Source organism: Meleagris gallopavo, chromosome 5 (assembly GCF_905368555.1).
Source record: "Meleagris gallopavo chromosome 5, MGAL_WU_HG_1.1, whole genome shotgun sequence".
Taxonomy (NCBI): domain Eukaryota; kingdom Metazoa; phylum Chordata; class Aves; order Galliformes; family Phasianidae; genus Meleagris; species Meleagris gallopavo.
In genome coordinates, this window is record NC_139408.1 from 2,610,835 (window position 1) to 2,636,734 (window position 25,900).

The 25,900-nt window shown below is 41.9% G+C and overlaps 1 protein-coding gene across 3 annotated transcripts in view; it reads left to right on the top strand.

The window, feature by feature from the left end:
* Nucleotides 1–25,900, top strand: part of LGR4 (leucine rich repeat containing G protein-coupled receptor 4) — a 58,871-nt gene that overhangs the window by 20,352 nt on the left and 12,619 nt on the right. For all 3 annotated transcript variants that reach the window (XM_085223887.1, XM_085223888.1, XM_085223889.1), the window contains exons 2-7: nt 1,268–1,339; nt 13,030–13,101; nt 14,381–14,452; nt 23,298–23,513; nt 24,166–24,237; nt 25,310–25,378. In XM_085223887.1, the coding sequence (XP_085080013.1) occupies nt 1,268–1,339; nt 13,030–13,101; nt 14,381–14,452; nt 23,298–23,513; nt 24,166–24,237; nt 25,310–25,378 (573 nt within the window). The remainder of the gene's footprint in view (nt 1–1,267; nt 1,340–13,029; nt 13,102–14,380; nt 14,453–23,297; nt 23,514–24,165; nt 24,238–25,309; nt 25,379–25,900) is intronic.

Genomic DNA, 25,900 nt, shown 5'->3' on the forward strand with positions numbered 1-25,900 from the left:
CTGATTAGTGCTTATGTCCAGAGGGTCTACTGTATTGAAATGATAGATGCTAACATTTGGAGCTACAGACTAAGCATTCTTTGCTAATTTCGAATCCCAAAGAAAGCTGAAATTACATAGAATTTGGATGCCAGCCATGCAAGATGCTTACATGATTTCCATCAACTCTTTTGAGGATGTTTCTGAAGATGGACCTTCCTGGCTCTAGAAACTTCAGGGCTATTGCTTTCAGATGGATGGGATTTCATACATCTGTCCTAAGGAGCACCGCATGTTGCATGCGGAGTCCTGGACAAGGTGCTGTGTGTCCATCAGTGAAGTGCTTTCCAGTGACAGCAGGACCAAGGAGCATCGCTGACTCTCCTTAAACTCACTGAATTTATCTTTAAACAAAGAAGTAGCAAAGTATAAAGAACTGATGTTGTTTCCTGAATTGCTATTAGGCAGTTATTAGTTTAACTATTAAGCTGAATTGGTTTTGTGCTACTTCTTACACTGAGTAATGGTTTGCTTTAGGAGGAGATTATGTGTGATGGTTGCATAGATGTGAACTGAGGTGACGGCACCAAGTTTGCCACTTACTGCTCATTTGGAAAGCAGAAAGCTGAACAGGTCTGCATACCTATCATGTAAGCACTTGCTGCTGGCCTGCCTCTGCTCATGGCCTGTGAGTGAAATCTGCTTAAAACTATTACCTTGAGGACGCCTATAGGTTTTGTAGGAGGGGAAAAAAAAAAAAAAAAGGACACTGGTGGAGCTGGGACATGTTTCTGTTCCAGAAGCTGTTTGTCAGAAGCTCTTTGAGTCCCAGTGCACATCCCAATTTATTTTTGTGGTGTTGTTTTTTAAATGAAGGCATTGCAGGGTGAAAATTTGAATGCTGGGTGGTCGTAATCTTTAAAGTTGTCTTTTTTTCATATGCTGTGGTTTTAGAGCGGCCTTAACCATGTGCTAAAATTGTATGCATGTGGCAGTTGGTGAAAATCAGTGCTGGGGATAACAGCACCATATTGACTCTACCATGCATGCATACCCTGGAGGTTTCTGGTCTTTTTGTTAGCAGAAAACATTTTTACCAACACCTCATGAGAAAGGTTTGTTTTTTTTTTGCTGGGACTGGAGTCTTAAGTTACTAGCCTTTGAAAATTTAGCTTGAATATTTCTAGAAACAGTTATTGCAGCTTGATGTTTAAAAGCATCAGTTTGTTATCAGGCCACCTCCAATCTCTTACTGTTCACTGACAAATCTGTGCTTCTTCTTCCACAGGGATGTCAGCATGAACAACATCACCAGGCTACCAGAGGATGCGTTCAAGAACTTTCCCTACCTGGAAGAGCTGTAAGTGTTCTTGCACGAGTTCGTTTTGCTACGACATCCTATGGCTGTGTAAAAGTGGAAGGTGGGTGGGGAAACAGCGTGGAGAAAAGTTGTGAACAGAGAAAGCAATTATGCCTTAAAAAAAAAAAAATAATAATAATCCTCTACGTGTTTGGAAACCGGAACAGTAAATGCTACTTACAAGGGACTTTTTACGGTAATTATTTTAATCACGGCTAGAGTGATGACACATCCTAATTACAGTGTTATCCAAAGATGATATGAGAGGTGTGTAATTACCATTGTTTCCGATGGAGCTACAGTATAGCTGTTGCATAACTTCCATAAAATACACGTTGTTTCGTTTACTGAGCAGCTTGCTCCCTTTGCCCCTGCAGGCTGCAGAGGCAGTGCTCAGGAGCACATCCTGACCTGCTTCAGAACCTGAAGTTCTGTGGTACAGGACTTTTTATCACTCTCCAGCTCCCACAGCCCACTTCTCGCCTGTCCCTCTCTCACCTTTAGGTTTTACTTGGGTGGTACCTGTACTTCTGAACTTTAATCCCCATGCTTGCATGCCCAGTATTTTTGCTGAACCGAAGCGTTCACTGGGATGCCTTTGCAGCTGAATCACTCCTTAACAGCATAGCACTAAATGGGATTGGGTTTGAGAGCTGTTTTCAGAGTTGATAAATAAGGGGAAGGCTTTGACTTCTTATTTCAGTAGGTAGTGACAAGTGACTTCTGTCTGCCTTAGTTTCCTCGTCTGTAAAGTAGGGTAATGGTTCAACCTCCAATAATAAGCAGCAGGGAAGGCAAAACCACTTTTTTCTCCTGCGTTTTCACAGTGCCAGAGTAAGCAGTATTTCACATATCAAAGACCATTTAAAATACAAAATAAGGCTGTCCCCGTTGGTGGTTTTGCCGAGACTGGAACTGTGAATTTTGTATAAGATACTTCGTTTTTTGATAAATGCATCTCAGGGAAATAATAGTTCATTTCTCAAGAAGAGACAAACCCTTGCAGAGTTGGGAAGCATTGTTCCAGCTTCTAAAGAAAAGGAAACTGAAACAAGAAAAAGCCAGTTGTAGAGGGCAGCAGGTTAAACTGATACCGTAGCAAAATGACAGATAAAACCTGGAATCTTCTGTCTCTAATTACCTGCTATAACTGATACATCTGTTCCATCTCAGTGGACCAAAACTATGCAGAAGCTGATAGAGATGGCTGTAAAAAGGCTTGTCTTCCTGAAGGCTTCTCTGTGTGTGTTCCTTCTGCTGCAGCTGCACTGATGGGTCTAATAAGGACTTCCACCTTTGCTTGAATTTTGGTCTCTGGTCTGTGCTGACAATGTAGCAGCTACCATTGTTAATACACTTAGATATCCCTGTTTCCACTGTGCTTAAGTAGCTCTGGTTTGGTTCAGTGCAGTTGTGAATGTCAGCTGAATTGCATTTGTGGCACTTTATTTCCTCCTTATCACTTTTGTTTACATCTTACTTTAAGAATAGCTTAAATTTATAGTAAATTCTAGTATACCTTGTGGAGATAGATTTATTTACCAGGATTTCAAATGGTGCATTTGCATGATTGACATGATAGGAGAAAGGCTACTGCATGGCTTGAGTAATCAATTAAAAAAAAAAAAAGAGGCCTGGAGGAAGCTTGTTTGGCTCAGAATTTGTATTGGCCAGCGCTCTCTATTTGCTTTATAATATGTGCTACTGTATGTATGTATCTTGTTTTGTTGGTCTATATTTGTAGTGCTTTTTTTCCCCCAAATGTGTAAGTCATATTTCACACCACACGTTGAAACAACAAAAAATGCTGTTTTCTCAACTCCATCCCCAAGTTGAGATGACTGTGGGAGCCTTCGTTTGTTCCCTAGAAGTAATTAAGCAATAAAACATAACTGGTGGGTGTGTGTATTGTGTAACTTCCATAAACCCAGAGGTGTGTCAGGAGGTAAAGAAAAAAGGCAGAGCCTTCAGCCACCATCTATGTGCTTACAACCCTCTGCTACATGCACCTCGTTGTCCCCCCAGATTCCAACATGTCATTCTTCAGGAAAAAATATAAAAGACTGGCATTAAGCTCGGAGTTCTATGTGAACACCCAAAAGCTTTAAAAGCTTACCTTCTTATCTGAAATAGCCAGCACCAGACAAGACACACCTCGGTTTCGTTCTGCTGATTCCATTTTCTCTGTGGGACAGGCTACAGAAGTACAGACATTCCTGGTCTTCAGTTTTCCTGGTTGTTTCTAGAACAAACAGTCATACTTCCCACTGTACAACCACAATTTTCCCTCTGCACTCACAGATGATTTTCAAACTTTCTTCCTGGATTTTGTTTACACTTGAACAGATCCAAATTCTGACTGCCAGGCACTAATAAAACTGCTTTTTCAGCACACAGAGCTGGGTGTGAGTCTCAATGCCAAAGAAAGAGAGACGGAGTTAAAGCACAGTGGTGTTGAAATCTGTGCTGAGAGCAACTTTTCCATCTAGAACTTTTCCCAAGAATTACATGCCTAAAGCAAATGAGAATCCCACAAACTAATGGGAACTCAGTAAGTACCACACCACCGTGAACAGCTGTAACTCTATTCATGCTGGGACTGAGCCCCAGACACCTTTCTCTTTCTACCATTCCTTAGCCCTGCTGTTTGTCAAATCCTCCAGCCTTGGAAGAGTTAGTATTGCAAAACAGTATCTCAAAATTTAATTGAGTGTAAATGGAGCACAATTAAATGTATTATGTAGGAGGTTAAGTCTTATGTAGTGCACATGTGGAGAAGGTTGGATTAAAAAATGCATTAGGAGTTCTTTAATATTGGGGTTGTCACTTCCTTTGTGCAATTTGGTAGTCTCAAAAGCCTTCAGAGCATCGTTTTCCAAATCCTGGAAGGAGTAGTAGCAGCTAAAAGTGAGAGGAATAGCCTACCAGATTTGTGAAGGCTGGCTGCTTGATTTAAAGATGCCACATCACTGAGGCGCTGATTTGGGTGCCTTGAACTTCTGCATCTGGTGCTGTTTCCAGGCACGATAGGTTATCTGAGACGTCTCCACAAGACTGGTAGATCCAACACACATGGTGACCGATGGCCTTCTGCAGCGGCACTTGGAGGCCAGGTGGAAGAAGACTGCCTTGTGTGATGCTAAATGTCTGTACTCAGGGCACTGGGTGCCCCACAAAGTATTGTATTTGCAGATACAATCTGAGTTTTTGTACCATGATGATACCTGAGCACTGCTAGCAGAAACAGAGGCATTCCAGCTAATCTGCAAGCAGCATCAGCCCCTTGGGTTGTGTGCTGCTTGTGCCCCTGCTCACCAGTTTGTGCATGTTGCAGCATAGTGCACTTACCATATGTTTGTGGGATTCTTGCACTATTTATATATGTTATAAAAATTCTCCATCTCTGTGTAACTGATACCCATCTGGAAGTAATTTGCAAATGACTGAAACAGCAATGGTCAGAGCCAGTGAGGAGCGGACCACCAAGGGCTTTGCCACAGCAGTTAAAGAGGTGTGTTCTCCAGAAAATGTTAACATAAATGTGATACGGCCCTGAACTTGGTATGGAAACTAAAAATCCTTGAAGAATTTGGCCGCAGTTTTCTAACCACACCTTAAAGTATTTATAGAAAGCTAGAGGAGGAAAAATATAGTTAGATAATGTAGTGTTTTTAGAAAGCAGAAACCATTTTGCAATGTGAATTTTTAAGTAGAAGAGCCAGGCTGCGCAGTGTTTTGGTGCTCTTGTAAACTGTTCTAGTTCCTTGTAACATATAAAATTATCTGAAGTAGTATAAGGGGTTTTGACTGTATGATTTCCATTCACTGCATGGGTGAAATATCAACTGGATTAATTAAATGGCTGTGTCTCAGGGAAGGCAAATTGCAGCGATTTTTATTCTTGGCCAGTTTTCTATTTTGACTTCAGAAACTCGCACCACTCAAACAAAGCAAATGTCTCCCTGACTTAATGACCTTTTTACCTTGTTTTGGTTTCCACCCTTTTAATGTTTTAAAACCTTCCCTTCTTCTTTGCCCTGCTCTGCTGGGTAGAGCTTAAGCAATAAGGCATCTGCCCCCTGAAGCTGCCAGCCTTGAAGCAGGGCACTGACCTCCTCTCTGAGAGGGTAAGGAAGATGCTCACTGCCCTCTGACTCTTGTAGTTTCAAAAGGTGTATTGCAAGAAAATCATCACTCCTGGGGGCACGGAGAGGCTGCAGTGCTCGATGACCTTGCAGATGTCTGCTGTGCCAAGGTCTGTTTTGTTTCTGCTCTTTATCATATGATACAAAAGAGTCTGTCTTCTGTGATGGCGTCTTCAGGTTAGTATTTTACTGAGGTTTTTATTAGCGGGTGAAAGTGGTTCCAGAGAATTAAAGCGACAAAATGGAAGTCTTAATCAATAAAAGGCTTCTTCTTTCTGAAATGCTCATCTGCTTTTTGAGAGGTGAGTAAACAGCCAGAGAGAGAGTGAGCGTGCAACTGTAGTTTTTCGGGAAAAGAAATAGTCCAGCTGAGAACTGAATGACTGTTTAATTATATCCGTGCTGATTACAGCACTAAGAGGTTTTCTTAAACATCTCATCCCCTCGCCCAGCCAGAGTCTCTGATTGTGGCTTTTAATTGACAAAATATATTTTTGAGAGTGTAAGGATTAATTAAAATGCATACTGGCAGTGGAAAATGAAATGTTTTTGCCATAAGGTTGTAATCAGGAAGTATCTGCAAGGGAAATGTCTAGGGTTATTTTTCCTCTTGACTGCAGCTGAAGATGACCACCTGGCTGAAATGTCACAGCTGCTTGCTTTTGTAGTATCTATTTCAGTATGTAATTTAGATGATCCCCTTCCTTCTAATTTCTGCCTCAGCACCAAGTTGCGTTATCCTCAAGGAGGAAGAGGGAGCGTCTGTCTCTTTTATTATGTTGGTTTTGTGAATAAGACACGTCGTGGAGTGAGGCCAAGGCCACCGAGGCTGAGCTGGTAGTTTGGTGTCAGTCTTTTCTCACCTGGCTGTGGAGAAAGTAAGAATGAAAAGTTTTCCTGATGGGTAGCTGAGGCTGTGCCGAAGCATCCTCTCGTGACGCTGGTATGGCTGGAGTCGACAGGCTATGCTAGACTCCATCCAGCTCCCACTGAATGCACGTGGGACAGGCAGGGAGCTCCCTTCAGCTGCTCCCTTGGCAGGTCAGTCAGCTGGGCCATCCCTTGATGGGATGTCAGAAATAGCTGGCTGGCGTGGGGCTGGGAGCTGATGGGCGCCCGTCATCCGTCTGCCAGCTCTGAATATTTGAACAGCTGGAGGAGGCAATTTCTTCAGTTGCTCCCTCCAGCCTGAATTCCAAGAGGTGAAGTTCTAATGAAGAAAATGTGAGGTGTAGGTTTCACATGTGTTAGCAAGTTGGGAGCCTAGGCTTTGACCACCTAGCATACATTAGAAACGTTTGCTGCTTTGTGTGTGCTGGAGCTTTAGAAAGCGTGTCGGCGTGTTGGAGCTTGCACCATCAAATTCTAGTCAAGACAAACCTTTAGGCAAAGACTCCCAAGTAGAATTAACCGCAGTCAGTGAAGATGCTTTTAAACATCACCTACCTGGTCTGCGCGAGATGCTAAATGATGTTTAAAAACATGTTGGCCGACCAGTGTTTAATTAATGTTTTCTTATCTATGTGAGCCCTGAATCAGTTTTGTTCTGGATTGGTTTCAGTCCTCCCGATACAAACGCAACGTTTCTGTGACTTAAAACGTTCTCCCTGTACCGAACAGTTGCACATCTTTCCTGTCTGAGGAGGTGAACTGTAGTAATTCCATTACTTTTAGTAAAAATTTCATTATTTTTAGTGTGTATTTCCATGTACTCTGAAATTCATCATGGTTGTGTGTAATTATACCAAGATGTGTCAGCTTTAAGTACGTTTGAGAGGGACTGAAGCTTTTTTGTTATCTGTCACCTTCTAGTTGGTGTTCAGCAATACTTTCACATGCACTCACACAGGAGCTGGCTCAGCTCAGCTGCCCGGAGGCTGAACTTCGCAGTGTTAGACTTCAAGACCTGTCCTACACGTCTCGCTGTATTATGCTGCCTGAGCACCAGTTTGGGGCTGTCTGAAGGCATAAACTAGGCAAGAAGCTTCTGGAGGCCCACTGGCACCTCAGAAGCTCTCAGGCTGTAGGCCTCCCTTCCCACGGAGACCCCAGAGAATGCCTGAGCTGTTCAGCCCAGCTCTTCCTTTCAGCTTCTGGAACTAACTGAGCGTGAGGGAGGAGGCAGGAGTGCAGGGAGCCCCCAGGCTCCAGCCCAGAAAAGAATCACGTGTAGCTCTGATGTTACGGTACGGTAAGAAGACACGATTGCATCACTCTTTCACCTTCTTTCTTCCCTCCTCTTGAGCGGTTGTTGATTTTGGTATATTTTTGTGAGTGTTGGGACTGCTGAGGTTCTTTCCTAATTAGCATCAGTGGATTTTATCTTTGTGCTGACAAAGTAACCTGTACTGATGTAAAGTTCTTCTTCTGCACCTCCTTTATAGAGGTAAAATTGTAGATGTTTCTGATAAAATATTTTGGGTTTCTTCAGCTTTTGAAAGTTGTTGGATAACCTGATTCTTAACCTTTACTCAAAGAACCATCGTGAAAATGACTCCAGTTTCTCAAAGGTTTTCATTGTGGAGATGTCTGCAAAACCTGGGTGTTGTGTTTACCTGTCATGTATCTGAAGTGGTTAGAAAACTGGCAGCAGAATTAGTTGGCACATCTATGCAGATTTAACCCACTTCCATGTTTTGCAGTGTCAGCCACTAGGTGTGTGGTCATTCAAACGTCCCATGCCTGAAAGTACAGTGAGTGTCAGGGCAACAGACAGGCATGTGGACAGAATAAAGCAGCTTTGAGGATCTACTGTCTCAGCTGACGTTGGAGTGGGTGCTAGTGATTCTTGCTGAAAACTTCGCAGTAGAACTGCGGGCAGGCATTAGACTTTTATCAGTTTAGTTTATCATTTAAGTCTCTGATGAGGAATGCATTTGGAAAATAAGCCATTACCTTGGAGTACAGTGTAGTTTGCAGAGAGCTGTGCGTGCTAGAAAGCTTTGGGATGAGAAGCGCCTACTCAGCTTGATGGGAGTTGGTGGAGTTTCAGCACTGTTTCCAGTTAAAGACTTTTTTAGGCTCTTGATGTGCCTTGGCTTACATGATTGCTATTTTATAAAAAAAAAATTGGTTGAGATTGTGTAATAATGAAACTACTGCAAGAAAGGGAGAAGGGGATGAATGTGTTTTCTGTTACAGAATAAAGTATCTGTTTAGTTAGGCTAAATTGGCATGGAGGAATTGGAGTAATCTGTAGGTTATTGGTTTCCTTCGCAGCAGTGCAGCAGGCTGCAGCTGACAAAGTCCCAGAAGGGCCATTTGCTTTGCACAGATAACCAAAATGAAATTCAGCTCAGCAGTGGGGCTCCCATTTACAAGTGTAATGGGCATTGCACATTACTGCTCTCAAGTGCTTTTCGGTTGTTGGGAGTTAGAAGGTGGATATAAGATGGTTGTCTTCGTCTTTCTTTGTCTTAAATAATCAGGCATTTTATCTGTGCTTTGCTCTTAAGAAAACTGAATTCTGTTTCAGAGTGGCCACTTATCTGGAAAAGGTGTGGATAGGTTTGAATGCGAAGCGTGAAGAACCCTGAACAATCTGGTGGTTGGGGTTGGGGCGAGTATATAAGGATGGCAGAACATTAGGTAGGTGGAGGATGGCAAGAAGTAAAGAACTGGCAAAAGTGCCAGGGGAAGCAATGGAATATTTCCCTTTAGGACGAAAATAAGTAGAAGTTGAGGAATTAAAAGGAGGTGTTGAGGGAGCTGTGGCAAATAGACTGTGAACGAACCACGAGATGTTGAGTGGGAGGCTTAGGTCTCACCAGAGAGCAGCTACAGTGGAAGTAAAGCATCGTGTGATTTTTTTATGACACGTAAGGATTGTATTCTGTGTAAGTATTTGGGTTTTCTGTTGAGAGGGTAAGATTACAGTGTGTCCATGGAAAAAGTACCCTCTGTTTTATCATTGGAGACAACATTGGCAGGTAGAGTTAGGAGCATACTACCGGGGTGCAAGAAACAAAGCAAAACAAAAAAATCCCACATGAAAACAAAAAGCAGCAAAACTTCTCTCTCTCCCCATGTGCAAGTGTGAGGCTCTCAGAAGGACAGAAGGAGACCTATTCTTTATCAGTAACCTGAGGATCACCACCATCTGGGGTAAAAGATAAGCAGAGAGCTTTCCAAGATGTTCATATGGCATCCTATCAAAATGAGAGTGATGGTTTTAATTGTTACAGCCAAAAATGCATCTGCGGGACATCCTTCCTGATCTTGGAGCGTCACCGGCCCTGTTAACATGCAGCAGGGTTGCCAGACTTAAAATTGCACAATTGTTAATTTCTCAAAAGAAAGAGAATAGTCTTTGCTGCTTTCGGAAGAATTTCAGTGCAAGAAGCTATGCTTACTTTGTATTCTGAGAATCAGATACTGTGGAAGATTAATCCCCAGCCAGATTGTGTCCTGATTTCTGTAATAACAACAAGGTGTCCTCTACATCTGAAGATCATTTACTGTGCCCTTAAAATAATGATTAGAGTGTACTGGTCTCCTACCAGAGATGACAGGATAGCAGAAGTATTTTGTCCTCCATATGTCCTCCTCTGATATCCTGCTACTCTGAAATAGATTTTGTCCATCTGAATTTGTCCACATTTGCAGAAATTTGATCCTATTGAAACGCCTTTCTTTTTTCTTCCCCAGTAAGAATAGAAGAGTGCAGTTCTCAGCATTACACAGCTCCAAAGAGATTGCCAACTCAGAATAAAGCTACCTAGTGTGCTTCATTACAACTGTGATTCCACCACTGCCTCACAGAACCTCTGAAGTAGCTCGGATGCACTAATGCAGAATCCTTGCAGCCCTGGACAGAGGGCTGTCTTTGTAGATTAATCTGTTGTCTAGTCCTACACCTTTTGGAGGTAGAGCTCTAAATGAACATTGATGTCACTTGGCCAGCGAGCTGCAGATTGACATTCAGCCTTGGTCTCTTAAACTGTTTCTTCTCCAAAGGAAGAAAAGGATGAGTTCTCAGCTCAAAGGTAGGGCTGTCTCCAAGCGTCACTTCATAGCAGTTTGGAGTTCTTGCTGTGGCACAGAAGCTTCCAGGCTGAGCCCAAGCAGCATAGTGAGGCCACACCATGCTCACTGACCACATCCCTCAGAGCCGCGTCTCCGTAGCTCTTGAACACCTTGTTATTTACTCTTTTCTCTCTTGAAAATGCAGCTGGCTATGTGAAAAGAAGCCCAACCCTGCTGCACATGGCTGCAGCAGACGCAGGTACATTGCACAAACCAACCCATTGTCTTTGCCTGCTGGAAAGCTGCACCTCAAAGCTGCTAAAGGAGCAGCCACGCTCCCCAAGGCCAGGACACGAATGATAAATGTGTATTTGGCAAACTGATTAGCAAAGCGTTTGCACACTTAGCTAGTTGTATCCTGTTTTCTGGAAGGCTGCCAGGTTTAGGAGAAACGGAAATGTAATGGATTGCAGGTTTTTTTTTTTTTTTTTTTTTTTTTTCTGTTGGTTGGTTGCAAAAGGCTGAATAAACAGGAGTTGCCTTGAGGAAGGCTAAGTCTTGCTGTTTGAAGTCATGCAAGCCTTGCTCTGGCTCCGCTGTGTTTAGTTTCCAGTGCTCTGTAAATTGTGTTAGTGGAACTCAGTGAGCGATGCTCCGTAGGGCTGGGGGAGGTTATCCAACTGGCTTTAGTTTAGCTTTTTAAAACAAATCATAATCCTGGGTCTCTTTGGGGAGAGGAAGAAATTACAGCTTATGCCTGATAAGTCTCACGCCAACTCCTTTCACTGGGAAGCTCAGCTGAGCTGGAGCTGCTGGGCAAAAGTTGGTCAGCACTGCTGCTTTTGGAAGTGGGTGCTGGGCAGTGGGAATTGATTGCTGTTTGAGAGCCAAAGTAGTTCAGTGCTGAAGCCTCAGCTAGGTTATTCTTGATTTAAAGATTTCTATTTCGAGCTTTTGAATACCATGTTCTGCAGATTACTGAGAAAACACTGGTGTAGAGAACCAGCTCTTCTGTTCTTTCTGTTTGAGTGATGGGAACCGTTTTCTAAAATCAAACTATTCTGTTGACGGGGAGCAATCCTCTTCTCCTCCTACAAATAAAATCTTCCACTTTTGACAAATGGATTTGATAAACAGAGCTATCATGTTCTCCATTAGGCAGCATTTTATTAAGTCATTAATTCTGCTACGAGCAGATCTGTGTTGGAATCAAATGCTTCAGGCGGTCTCTATTAGGTAGTTAGAAGTAGAGAGCATGATAAAAATGTGTTCATTTTGTTTTGTGCTGGCAAGCTTGGCACTTCAGATGTTACTAGTTTGTTCTTTTCCTTTTAGAAATACTGTTTTCCCCTTAGTGTAGCTGGCTCACTTCAGCTCCCTGTAACAACAGTGGTGTGTTTTGGTATCCTGTAAAGCACAAGTAGGGTTTTTTAATTATCAATGCTGCATCATACGTAGTGTTTCCACCAGATGATTTCATTTTACGACCTCTCCCAGTGCTGATTTTGCTTAGCTTGGATGTGAAACCAAGTCTGAAAGCAAATACTTCGGCTGAAGTGATGGCATTGTTTGGCAGTTGTGGATTAGCAGGTGTTCTGCTAATTGTTATTGTCTTCTACCCCTAAAAAAAAAAAATACCTCGTGTCACAGCACTGAGAGCTCAGCAAAGTTTGGACCACACAGTGCCTGCTGCTCAGGATATGGGTGAAATGTTGAAGAGCAAGGAGTGGGGGCTGGGTGGAGCTGCTGGAAAGCAGCCATTGGGGCTGATGTTTCTGCTTTCCTGCTTTGTCTTCTGCAGTGCCTCTTGGATTTATTACTTCCAATATCACAGTTGTTTTCACAGTTTAGTTTGTGCTGATGTCCAGCGATCCGAGTTTGAAAGCGGCCACATTTTGAGACAGCACAAGTATGGCTGAGGATTCTGTTTCCTTCCTCTCTCTTTCCCCCCCTTCAAAAATTTCTTTCCTGAAAAATATATCCAAACAACTAGCAAAAAAGGTGAAAGATGATCGAGATGATGTCTTAATAATGTTGGCAGGCTTTCTGTCAATTGTCAACACCATAAACATCCTGCCTCCATGTGAGTATTGTCTTTGTGTTTGAGACTCTATTACAAACTTTTCCCTGCCTCTCCTTAGCATCTAGCTGGTCTTCCTTCACTGCATAGTTTCTGGAGAAACTGCTGCATAGATTAAAAACACATGGATATCAGAGCATGCATTTCACCAAAGCAGAGCCAAAAGCCCGAGGGTCACGTTGTTGGTGGGAAGTGCACTTTTCAGGCCTAGCACAATAAGAAGATTCTTCATCTTTCTGTAGTGCGTTGTGTTTTCTTTTGTTTTGTTTTCCTAGCGTGTTTGCAGAAGCTTATCCCTGAGGTTTGAGTGAATTTTGGTTGTGAAAGATACGTAACGACTGAACTACCTGCTACAAACTTGGAAGATCAAACGTAGGGCAGACTTGGATTCGGGGTGCCTACTTGTTTGCAGGAATTGTTGCATTGCTGATTTTTCGTGTTAGAAGGTTGTAGAAGTGCTGTATTTAATGACTGAAATTATTATTACAATTTTTTTCCAGGCGACTGGCTGGCAATGACCTTTCTTTTATCCATCCGAAGGCCTTGTCTGGATTGAAAGAACTCAAAGTTCTGTAAGTAATTGGGTTTTAGAGCTTCATATGCCTTCTTACTGCACGGTCAGCCTATTTACTGATAGGTTGGATGGAGGTTTCTTTTCTTTGCTAAAACAATATTGTTACCCCCCCAAAAAAAAAATGTATAGTGCTCGTACTTTAACAGCCTGAACTGTAATTACTGCATCTAATGGGAGCACTTACTTTTCTTTCTGAAGTATAGCATGTAGCAGTAGAATCTTAAGAAGGAAGAAACCTTATGAAGGGCATGTAAAGCTCTTTCTTATTCTCAGCCCCTCGTTCTATTCCATCAGATACTCAAACTGTCTACTACTTAGAGTTTAATGATACTGGTTGACCTTTGCATTGTACACTAAGGGTGATAGAAATCATTTTGATAGTTTGATGTTGCTTTAGGTGAAAATTACTTATTAGGAAAGAAAGTTCTTATTAAAAATAAAAAGTTTGAATTGAATGTCCCGTTTCTCATATCCTGGTTTTCCTTCTAAGCTTAGAACGCTTGCTTCAACTGCTTTTCCATTGCTAAGGATAAAAGGTTTTCTGCTGTAGAATTTAAGCCGCTGGAAATATTTCCAATTGCTGGCAGGGTAATAGATAATTAATTAAATAGATATTTAAATAACCTAACGAAGAGGGACTCTGAGGTTGTAAAGAAAAAGCATAAACACACAGCATCAGTGAGGAAACTACTGATCTGCCACCATGTTTTGGGAACAAAATGCCCAGTGTCAAGGCCTTCGAAAGTCTTTCCATTGGGATACTCAGCTCTGGAGGAGCCTGAAATTCTAGCAGTTCTTGAAAAATTAGTTATTAATTAGCAGTTAACTTACATGTCCAACAGCAGTTACGCTAATACGCATCCGAACCTAATCTTACTTAAGGTGTGAGATCTCAGTTATTTGCATTCACTTTATATAAAGTACTCATAATGCAATAGTGTTGTCTCATGTTGTCTCACGAGAGGGCTTTTGAAAATACAGCATAACATAATTCTGCTTGGCTCTAGTTTCATTCTGTACCCTCTTGCTGTTGTGCTCAGAGGTGCTTGGTTATGAATGTACTTTTGTAAATTGGATTCTTAATGCTTTGTGTGTTGATGCAGCTTTAAGAAGAATTAAGAGGTTTGTGTATTTTGTAACATACGTAGGATGATTTCATAAAAAAAAATGGATGTGATGATGCCACATTCTCTTGCATGGGTTAGAAATGGACTGTGGGATATTTATATAAATGTTATTGTCAAAGTACTGCACTGACACACTGGGCATTTTTGCAGAACCCTACAGAACAACCAGCTGAAGACTGTACCTAACGAAGCCATCCGAGGATTGAGTGGTTTACAGTCCTTGTAAGTTTTCTCACTTTGCTTTTATTCTCCAAATTCTACTTTCAGACACCATGTACAAGTTTGCTTTGTTGTTTAAAGTTCTGAAGTGTGATAGTTTGAGCAATAGTGGACCCAGAGTTTCTGATCTTGTGGTTTCAACTGGGGCAACGTTTTTCTAGTAAAGCTGACAAGGAATTGTATTTGCTGTCTTTGGGGGTGACTTAAACTCTTTCAAAACCCAAACCCAGGTACACGGTTGCTGTATATATGTAGAGGTGGTAAGGTATTCATCTTTCTTACGCATCTCCTTCGATGTTTAAGCCATTTTAGAACATTGTGCGAAAATGAATCGTTCCCAAGTCTTTTGTATCTGGAAGAGGAAGAGGGGTTTCTGGGAGGGAGTGCTGCTTGAGACCCAATGCACAGTATTGGGTTTACTGGAAGGTGTTGAAATCGCATGGAAAGTTAGGAGCACTCATTAGCTCCTAATCAACTAGCATTATTGCTAGTTGCTCACAAAGTATTTCAGATGTGCTTAAACTATCTCCTGGCTTATTGTATTTCACAGAGCATCTTAACCAGACCTTAGTAGTTAGGTACAGCTCTCTAGGTGGTAGATGCTTGTGATGGAGGAGCAGAGGGATTTCAAACTTTCTCCTCCTTTCTGTTAATATACAGAGAGAGGGCAGGTTATCTGTTCCCTTTGTGCCAAAGCTCAAGTTTTTGACTAAGATCCTGTCTCTTTGTATTTGCAGAGGATTATGAATAGCTTGCAGAGGTGCTTTCTGGAGACAGCAGTAGTTTGATGCGGTCAGATTTGGGGATTCAGGTGTAGAAATGTGGGCTTCCACTTGCAGTAATTCTGCAGATTTCCTTGATGTTCATCTTATTTTACTGCGTGTTGGTCTGAGGGCTGCAGTCTGCTTTGGGCAGAGGTTATGCATTGTAATAAAACCCCTCCAGACTGCATGGCATGAATAACCCTGTAGTAATTTTTCTAGTAAGCAAGAAGAGCATTCCTTCCTTTCTTCCAGCATTTCTGTGATGCCAAAGAAGAAACATTAGTAAATATGTAAGTTTCCTAGAAGTAATTCATTTCATTTTCTGAGTATGCTTTTGTCTCTACTTAACTGCATTAATGTTTGTTCTCTATTTAAAACTTCAAATCTTAAATGTCCGGTTGCTGGTTTGTTAATTTTATTGGCAAATAAGAAATGGTGAAATCAAGGGAAAGACAGCAAGTGTAAAGGTTGAGCCAGCATCTCGTTCTTTCTCTTTCTTTAATAGAGGAGGAAATTGCATTAATAAGTAGCAAGCTACTTGATTATTCTTTTTCTGAGAAAAACCAGATTGAACTTTCAGTATTACTGTGAGAAATACAGTGGGCAAACCCAGCCTGGAACTCATCAAATATCAGTGTCAGAAGATCAGAGATTTTTCTTCTGTTTGCGGATCCTGCTTTGGGTTGGCTCCCACTCTATCCCCAAGAGGATAGCTATCTGCACTACTGGATCACCACTGTTTGTTAGGAGTGGTAGCTGTTTGAGGATAATTCTTCTTCTAGAGACGAGTGTCATGAGAAATGTAAAGCGTGTTTTCTGTACTGTCAATAAACTTCGCTTGAATGCATTCCCGTCATTTTCAGAAGCTTCAGGAAAGCTTTCTGTTTCTTACATCGCTTGTAAAAATTACAGTGTAGCTCTTTAGATCCCCCTGCTAATGCAGAGAGCGGCATCTGGCAAGGGAATGTTGGTCTGTCCTCTGAATTGGAGTAATCGTGGAAAAATAAATGCCAGCGTGCTGCTTTATTGGTTTAAGGGGGAAAAAAAAGACAAAGAAAAACACAGTCTTTTTGAAAGAATGTGTCAGAATGGATTTAAGAATCCTGAGCTGCTCTGACTTCATAAAACAAATAACTCTCTGCAGAATATATGCTGCTTCTATCTTGTTAATGCATAATCCCAATCCAAAACTTGCAAGTTCCAACATCGTTGAACTGACTCTCTTTTGGCAGTTGCCCAGTTTGCTCTAAAGTAGGCTTGAGGGGGATTTTTTCTTGGTGAAGACACACATTACTCGTTTGTAAAGCTTTATAGCATATTGATGATGGCTTGGTTCTCAGCTCCTGTAGCACTGCCTCATTTCTTTCTTGATGCACACAAGCTGCATAGGAAGGCAGCTGCCTCACTGTATGTGTGAGTGAGCCCAGTAAACATACCTGGGTTGGAAGAAAGAGGATGGTTACAGGAGCTTCATGATTTCTGGTGTTTGTGTTACAGCTGGAGAGTAGCCAGTGTGGTTCAGAATACTAAATGACAGCTCTTTATTTTCTGTTTATGTTGGATATCTTCCCAGCTCTGGCCTCCTGAGGAGAGCTAGAATGGAGTTATTCTTTATGAAAGCGAAATTTACCAAAAGGAGGAGTTCTGGTGAGCGGAAATGCACTTTTTATCATCATTATCATATACCAAATCGGGCAGGATTTGCAATGAAGTGGCGCGCTACGTTCTTTAAAGCTGGAGATGGTGTTGCTGAGGTGTACTGTCAGTCCAAGGCTATATGGAGAGCCAGAGGTGATGTATGCAAGTCCTGAAAGGAGCAGGAGGTGATGGCAGAGGGAGCCTTGTTTCAGTGCTGTGGCATAAGGAGCTGTTCAATTCTGATAGCTCTTTTTTGTAACGTTGCTTATTCTGGGATTTAAATCAAGAGGTCTGCACAGCAGCTCATTAAGCTACACCACTTCTGTAATTACTCTCACTCACTTCACCCCAGTGAATTTTCAGGTCATGGCACAGAATATTCTGAATGTGATGGATGCTGAAACTATTGCATTAAAAACAGAACAGAACTTTCAGATCGTTTAATGGAATCATCTTCCATTAGAGTTGGAAGAGACCTCTGAGGGCCACGTAGTCCAACTCCCCTGCAATGACCAGGGACACCACAGCTAGATCAGGTTGCCAGGACCTGATCCAACCTCACCTTGAAAGTCTCCAGGGATGGGAGAATTCTTCTCCTTGGAAGGATTCTTATGCATATGCCTGTGTATATAACAAACAACAATTAAAACACAAATCCCTTCTGGAAACATTGCACTGGTATGGTAATTAAAACACACAGCTTCACCTGGTAGTTCACGTGGATGACAGCAGTTTTAGTAACGTGCAACACGAGTGCAGTGATGGGTGTCAGAATGGGCAACCTCTGAGAGGACCATACCAACACTTCTGTAGCAAAAATGCGTGGTTCTGTCAATGTATTCCTTAAAAACAAAATCACAGAATCACCAAGGTTGGAAAAGACCTTCAGGATCATCCAGTCCAACCATCCACCCATCACCAATAGTTCTCACTAAACCACATCCCTCAGCACAACGTCCCAACGTTCCTTGAACACCTCCAGGGTCGGTGACTCCACCACCTTCCCTGGCAGCCCATTCCAGTGCTTGACCACTCTAAAATAAAAAAGGTATGCTTTCTCTTGGTAATTTATGACATTTCTGGTTTACCAAATTTTGAAGGACGGAGAGGCATCTGTAAGGTTAATCTTTGCTGAGAGACTGCAGATGATACTGATTAGCAACGGTAGCTAGGAGTCAAAAAGCATTGTTCTGTCTTAGCTGTAGTATTCTCCTTCATGTCTTTTTTTCAGTTGATCCAACTTTTAGTGGACCTTCTCTGGAGATTTTCCAGGTTTCTGCTTTGCTGTTATTCAGGTGATAGAAGGAACCTGCAAGTGAGATGGTTTTCAGCTGAAGAATGCAACTATCAGCACCAGAGCAGGGAAAGGGATGCTCTTTACGTTGGTTTTGCAAGGAGAGAGCAAAATATTGCTGAATATGATTGCTTTTATATTCCTTTACACAGCATTGTGAGTGAAGATCAACTGAATCCTCTGTGTTATTTGCAGCAAACTTTGTTTTCTCTCAGATTAGTCCCACCTTAAACATTCCAGTGGGAGAAATGTAGGTGCTGGCAATCAGCACCAGTGATGGCAGTAGCTTTGACATGGATCATTTGTTTCTGAGAGCTGCTGTAAATTTGTCTTGGAATGAAGCAAATCGTTGCACTACTGTTTGTAATAGGTAAGGTGCAGAGAGCAGCTGCTTTATGCAGTGCTAAGTGTGGTAAAGTGCCCCTGTTAACATGGTAGGTGTATTGCCTTACATTGTAGCACAATTTCCTATGGATCAGGCTTATCAGTACTCAACTTCAAAACCTAAAAATCTACTTCAGGGTTATTTGAGTGATCTCTTTGTTTGAAGGAGCACTTTAAGGAGCATAGTTCTTTAGTAATTGCCATTGAGCAGAAGTGGTGCTGCACGAGAGTCAGGAGTGATTTTCCTTTTATTAACATCGATGTTAGGCTTGTGTAGTAGCACAAGGCAGTTAGAATTTGAGTGACCGAAACGTGTGTGGTGCAAACTTGAGCTGGCGTGGCCAACAGCATCAGTTTGGGAATGGTTGTGCTCCACACACGGTGCCTTGTCTCTGTCAGGCCTGGTTTGAATCATAGAATCATTAGGATCTTTAAGATCATTAAGTTCCAACCCCCTGCTGTAGGCAGGGACACCTCCCTCTAGACCAGGTTGCTCACAGCCCCATCCAGCCTGGCCTTTCCCACATACACATACACACATGTGTTGGTTAGGCTTCAGAACTTACATTCATTCCAGTTGAGGTAAGGTGTTGGTTTTACGGTTTCCTTAAAGCGAGGCAAATAGTTTGTAGATCTTTAATTTGTTCTGTTCTTTATCTGCTTGAACAACACACTGAACGTTCGTGGGAGAGCTCCTGAATGTGTCAGCTTCTGTTGTGTTCCTGCTTTTTCTTCTTGCATAGTTTGAGTTTGGGTGAGGAGAGGACCCAGCAGGTAATAAAAGTAAAGATGACAGCTCAGCAAGTGAACTCTGAGTTTATAGACTAAAATGGAAAGGTATTCTCACAAGCCATTGCCTAGAGGGAAGCTGGAATTGGAGTCGCTTCTGAAAGAGTAAGGAATTTAAGTATATGCTGCAAGCTCTAATTTAAAGAACGTAGTCTTATCTTTAACACTTCAATAGAAGAGGACAGACTTTGCTGAAGTCCAAACAGCAAAAAATATTTATTATGCTTAAACTATTAGTGCTTAAACTATTAGTGAAGCCTTTCTTGTGCCACCTGAGAGAAATGTGGCGGTGCTGTTTTGCAGAAGTTGCCTGATGTTCCAGTTGTGCTTTTCTCTTGTCCCCTGTAGTACACCATTCTGCACCTTTCGCACTGAATGGAAGCTCTGCAGCTGTGATTTGCACAGTGAACGCAATGTAGATAAGCTTCACCTGGAAGGAAAAAATCAATAATAATTATGGCGTGTCCTATTTGCACTGAAAGGCGTGAAGGAATGCAAAAAAGAAAATGAATGAGACAAAAATGGCTGAATTGGTTAAAGATAAGTCTTGAGGTCTGATAACTAGTAACTGCTATCAAGCAGCAATAAATTATTGTTGTGTGTAATCCTGGTAGTACCCAGTATGGTTCTTTTGATGTTGTTGTGCCTGTAAATCACGGGTTTTCTTTTTAAATCTGTACTCTAGCTCTCTGTTGTGACGTCTGCTGGCCTTGGGAAGGTGGGAGCCAGGACAGCCATATGCAGGGCCAGATCTCAGCTCAATGAGGACCCAGCAATGCAAGCAATTGCAGCGTGCTTAGCTTTGGCTTTAGGATTTGGCATCCCTAATTGCTTTCACCTCTGTTCAGACATTGTGCTTGTTTAGCTGCCAAGAAGTCATGGAGAGCAAGAAGAATGCCCTTTTCAGGTTTCTTTTTTTTGTATGTTGGTTTATTTCTGTTTGTTCTTCTTCTTTTTTCTCCTCTAAAAGCTGCACGAATAAGTGGAATTTAGGAAAGAGCACAATGAAAGTGCAACCATAGGCACAGGCAAGTAGTCACAAGGACTGAGAACATTGCCTGCCTCTCAAGGTACGTTGCTTCTCTTGGAATGAAAAAGAGTTGAAGAGAAGACTCAGATATGTTTATTCCACTGGAAGATCATTCTTTTGATCTTCATGGAGGTGTGTGAATTTAGGAGGGAGAAGAAAGACAGGTAATTTCTAGTTGTTGTTGTTGTTGTTTTTTACTGAAGCAGAGCCCCGGGCCTTTTTTCCTCTACCCCTTTCCCCCTTCTTTTTTTTTTTTTTATTATTATCACCAGACATTTAATTTCTCTGAAATACTGCAGCCTTGATGCAGGCTTAAAGCATTCAAGCACAGTAGTGTACACACCTTCAGACCGTGGGGCAACTGATAAAGGGATGCCAGTATATGAGCCATAGGAATTAGCTCTTTGAAGTGTAGCTTGAGAGTTAATGGCACATCACTCATCTTAGGAAACAGCCTTTTGTCTGCAATTCTGTAAATTCCTATTTATATTGGCATATTTGCTGCTTGATTTCATGCATTTCTTGACTTTTTATTTTGTGGAAATTCTGGTGTTGACATGTTTTCCCTAATTATTGGAAATATTCAAGCCATATACATTGCAAATCCCTCTTTCACAGGGATGTTAGATTTCTTGAGACACTGTGATTGTGCTTTTCTTATTCCTCTGAATTCGCCATATATTTTAAATTTTGGGGGGGAGAATAATGAGACTAATGCTGACCACTGTGGTCAACCCAGCATTTTAGCACTGTAATTATTCAAGGTTGATTTTAGTGCAGTCAGATGTTTCCTTACAGGTATGTACAGGGCTGAAATGATATGTCTCAGCTGGCTGCAGGTGGAGCAGTGTAAAGCAGTGCCTCCCTTCTGCTGACCCCCCCAGCTTCCCAGTACAGCCCACAGGGACAGACTGGCTCCCATCCTCTGCTCCTGGGTGTGATGCAGGAGGTGGAGGCCAGAAGCCTCCTTGCTGACATGGGGACAAACATGGAGCAGTCACCTGCTCTGTGCTGCGAGCCCTGGCAGATGGCTGCAGGCAGAGGCTTCTTAAACTGATCCAGCTAGATTTTCAAGAGCATGTCTGATCATGGCTTGAGGAGTTCGCTGAGCGCTTAATATAACTCAACCTGTGCTGTGCTGATCGGTATCACAGTGAGCATCGATGTTAATGGAGTGGATGTGAGTCTGTCTCCCCAGACAGCAGTGTACACAGTCACTTCAAACCAGTTATGCAGGTTGTTTTCTTCCGTGCTGCCTGGGAAGTGTGGTGCTGACCCAGAGAATGCAGCATCTAGGGCAGAGGACAGGCAAACGCAGTGTGTTGCTGTCAGCCCTACAGACTCAGATCTGTTACCACTTCTTTCTTGTCACCTTGTGGGCTGCCCCTCACCTTCCATGCCCTCCCTTGATGAAGAACAGCCCTTTGGTAATGCTTTTTCTTGCTGTCCCTCACAGCTACCCATTTGTCAGGCTTCTGTCTGCATCTATCCAGGCTGAAGCCTTCACTCTGCTTGTTTTTCTATTTTCATTCCTGGCACATCTGACTACACAGCACAGTGTTGGCAAACCTGAACCTCCTGATAGCTGTGATTTCCAGTGATTCTATCCGAGTCCTGGTGCTGCTGCTGTAGAAAGATGAAAAAACAAATAGATTCATAGAATCATAAAGGTTGGAAAACACCTCTAAGACCATCATGTCCAGCCTTCAACCCATCCTCACTATGCCTACTGACCGTTTCCCACATCTCCACGTTTCTTGGATGCTTACAGGGACAGTGATTCCTACCCTGGTCAGCCAGTGCCTCACTAACCCTGTAAGAGAAGACATTTTTCCTGAATCCAATCTGAACCTTCCTTGGCTCAAGTTGAGCCATTACCTCTTGTCCTTCAGAGTGCCTCATGTGAGGACACAAATATGAAATTTTGCATAGGAATTTCAGTGTTCACTACCAAAGCCAGGCACTGGGCAGTATTGCATCTATCCATTCCCTCGGATGGGGGCTCTCAGCAGGACACCACAAGTAAAACCTCCTGTCAGTGGTGCTTCACAGCTGCCCTTAGCTGAGGACATGCATTTCACCTCCTCAGTTTCCAGGTGTGGAGTTAATTTTTTTTGGATGCTTTGAATTGGGAAGAAGCTGTGAAATCCAATGGCATAGGTGAGCTGGTATTGTAGTGGAATTGTCTTGCGTGGTTTGCTGTTCTTTTGGAAAGACTGCACGGTCATTGCTACTGCTAATATTTGAGATCAGAGTGAATTTGGGGAAAAATGCAACGGCAAATCCAATAATATGCAACACTGAACAGTGCTAGAGTTCTGTTTTCCATTTCTTGTGTAGCATGATAGGAGAGACCAGCTGCCAGAGTGCAAGAAATGTCTCAGTTTTAGCTGACAGAACACAGTGTTTTATGTGGCAACGCCATTTCTAACTCTGACTTTGTTTGAACACTGCTTTTAATAATCCTGGTAATCCTAAGGTAGTTGCTTGAGGTGTACAGAAGTACCCAGACCAGTACGTAGCAGTATATGATGCTATTGACAGCACAGCTCTAGGGATAATCAGTTCAAAGCAGTAACTGCCTCTGTAGTTTCGGGTACAATGTCGAGTTGCCATTTTAAAGGCTTGCTCTAGTGAGGAGCAGGAGGGTTGGTGGGGAGGAGGTTTCTCTGGTTTCCAGTTCACTTGGTTAAGCCAACTGTAAGCATAAAAATGGGTTAAAATGTTTTAACAGAAGTGTTGGAGAAGAAATTGTTACGAAGCTCTCTGTTACAAAAGAGTATTCGCGTGTCACTTCAGTAAACACTCAAACTTTTTGGTATTAAATAATTTCACTGCAATACGTTCAAGGTAACAGAAACGTTTGCAAGTAATAAGACCTAAAAATACTTTTTTACTTACTTGTACTTCTGGCACTTTACTGTGCCAATTCTCTCTGTTTTCATCTAGGCGTTTGGATGCTAATCACATCACAGCTGTTCCCAAAGACAGCTTTGAGGGGCTGGTGCAGCTGCGTCACCTTTGGTTGGATGACAACAGTTTGACAGAAGTTCCCATCCATCCACTGAGCAACCTCCCCTCCCTGCAGGCGTTGACACTGGCCCTTAACAAAATAACCCACATTCCTGACTACGCATTCACAAACCTCTCAAGTCTTGTTGTTCTGTGAGTATTTGTAACTTTGCTTGGTGGATCACTTAGATTTTCCCCAGTTAGGTGGCCCTGAAGATGGTGTTTTGTTTGTTTTCGTTCAGTGGCCTGGTAACAGCCTCTACTACCAATGCAAGATGTTGCTGTTATCAAATATACTAGTCGGTCTGCTCAAGACTTTCCCCTGAACAGAAACCCCAAAGTGCAACAAACGTGTAGTGAGATTGCCATGTGCTTTCATGGCATCTCGTTTTAGTCATGGATATTTCAAATATGTGGCTGTCAGAAAATGGTTCCAAATATAAAGAAATATAAACTATAAAGAAAATATTACCTGCCGCAGATCCTGTTTCTATCTAGTCTTAAATATTTTCAGAGATGAATATTGAAATTCTTTTTATTTATACATTTAAATCAGATTTTATCATGCTTCTGGATAGCGAGCAGAGGTCTAAAAGAGAGGTTGTCTTAACTGCAGGCAGTCCATTCTGTTCCCATACAAGAGTGACTTATTTCTTGAAGTGACAGACGTTCTTCTGCATAATCCATCCCATGTAATGTTTTTTCTAAAGCACTAAGCTATTTCGATTTCACAGAATCATCTGCTAATTTATGAGTTTATATGAAGTCGTTCACTTGTTTCCGTTTTTGCTTTGTTCTTTGTTAGACATCTTCATAACAATAAAATAAAAACAATAGGAAAACACTGCTTTGATGGTTTGGACAACCTTGAAACCTTGTAAGTATGCTTCTTAAAGCAATTCTTTGGTGATTCAGTGTCATTTGTCTCATTCACAGCCTACTCAAGGGTACTTTACTGTTGCAGTGAAGATTTTGCAAATAAGGCTTGTGTGCAGCACAACACATAACTCCCACACTTGTGTTCATCTCAGGTTTCGGAAGTGAAGGCTAATATCAGTGCAGTGCTCCACCAAAAGTAATTAGCTTTGTTGAGAAGCAGGTAAATATTAGCCTGGGTGAAATGTCACGCTGGATGGCGTGGCTCTTAATGTTCCTAGTACTGATCTAGCTGGTGTATCTTTGCACAGCACTCCACTGACTCAGGCGTATATATCAGAAGTGTTTGAGTGGCCCTGTATGTGATAAGGGACAAATATTTGTTTCTCAGATTTGCTGTGGGATTAAACTTATTTAAAATAGGCTGTCAAATCCATTGTGTGACAGCAGGAAGTTCCTCAGTGGGCTGTTTTTCTGCTGCTCCTTTCTTACTGGTGCATGGGCACCACTGGAACTGCCTTGCAAATGTCCTGGCAGCTCCTAAATGAGTGACTGATAGGCACTGTTCCAGTGTGATGGCATTTACCTGTGCTTCTCTTGAATATTTAGAATTGATTTTGTTGCAGGAGATCTGCTATTGCCTAATGGCTTGCTTACTGTTTCTTTTATGAAACCTGAAATCAGAGATTTTGGAGCAGATTTCTAAAGAGTAATCGTATGTGTCAATGTTCTGTTGTTGATATTATGAACTCTTAGTTCATTGTTTGGTTAATCTGAAGGAAAATCTGTGAAAAATACTGAGCTTTGCTGTGAGCAAATGTCATTTGACTTAGCACGAATAATCCTTCTGGACAATTTTAAGTATTACTAAGTTAATTAGCTGATTCTAAGGCATGTAATAGATGAGAAGACTGAAACTAAGTTAAAAATCAAGTTATTCTGCAGTGTAGTTGGAGATATTTTGAAAACTTTTCACTTTCATTGAGTTGTCTTAAATAAAAATGATTTTAACAGTTCATAACCATGATTAAATATTTTTTTTTTTTTTAACTTTCTTGCTTTGTTTCCTCTAGGGATTTAAATTATAATAACATGGTGGAATTCCCCGAAGCCATAAAAGCACTCCCAAATCTGAAAGAGTTGTGAGTATTGCCCGTTGCTCCTTTTTACCTGTTTTCTCTCTCCTTTTCATAAATAAAAAAAAAAATTTCCAGATTTAAGAATACTCATCTGATTCTGCAGCAGCCTCGATCAGATTAAGTTCTGCTAAGTGATGCTGTAATTAAAGGAAAATATCATCCGTGACTACAGAGGGAGCCTGCTGAAAATCATTTTGGAGTTACATAACCAACGAATTTATTCAGGAGAACCATTAGCATAGATCTTAATCAGGAGCTGGTTTTGGCCTCTGATCGTGCATATCTTCCTTGTCCCCTCTTTAACAGAGAAGCAAACAAGAGAAAGCAGAAGATCATGTTTTGGATAGAATGATTTCCTCCTAGTGAATCTCTTTCAGTTCAGCTGTTGTGCCATAGACAAAAATCATGCCTTCAGACTTGCTGCTACGGTTTTACGTAGTCGTATTTAACTACTATCCTAATTTTGGCAGGGCTGGGAATTGCATAGGTGTAGTTTATCTACAGAGAAAATGACTGTTGGTTGAA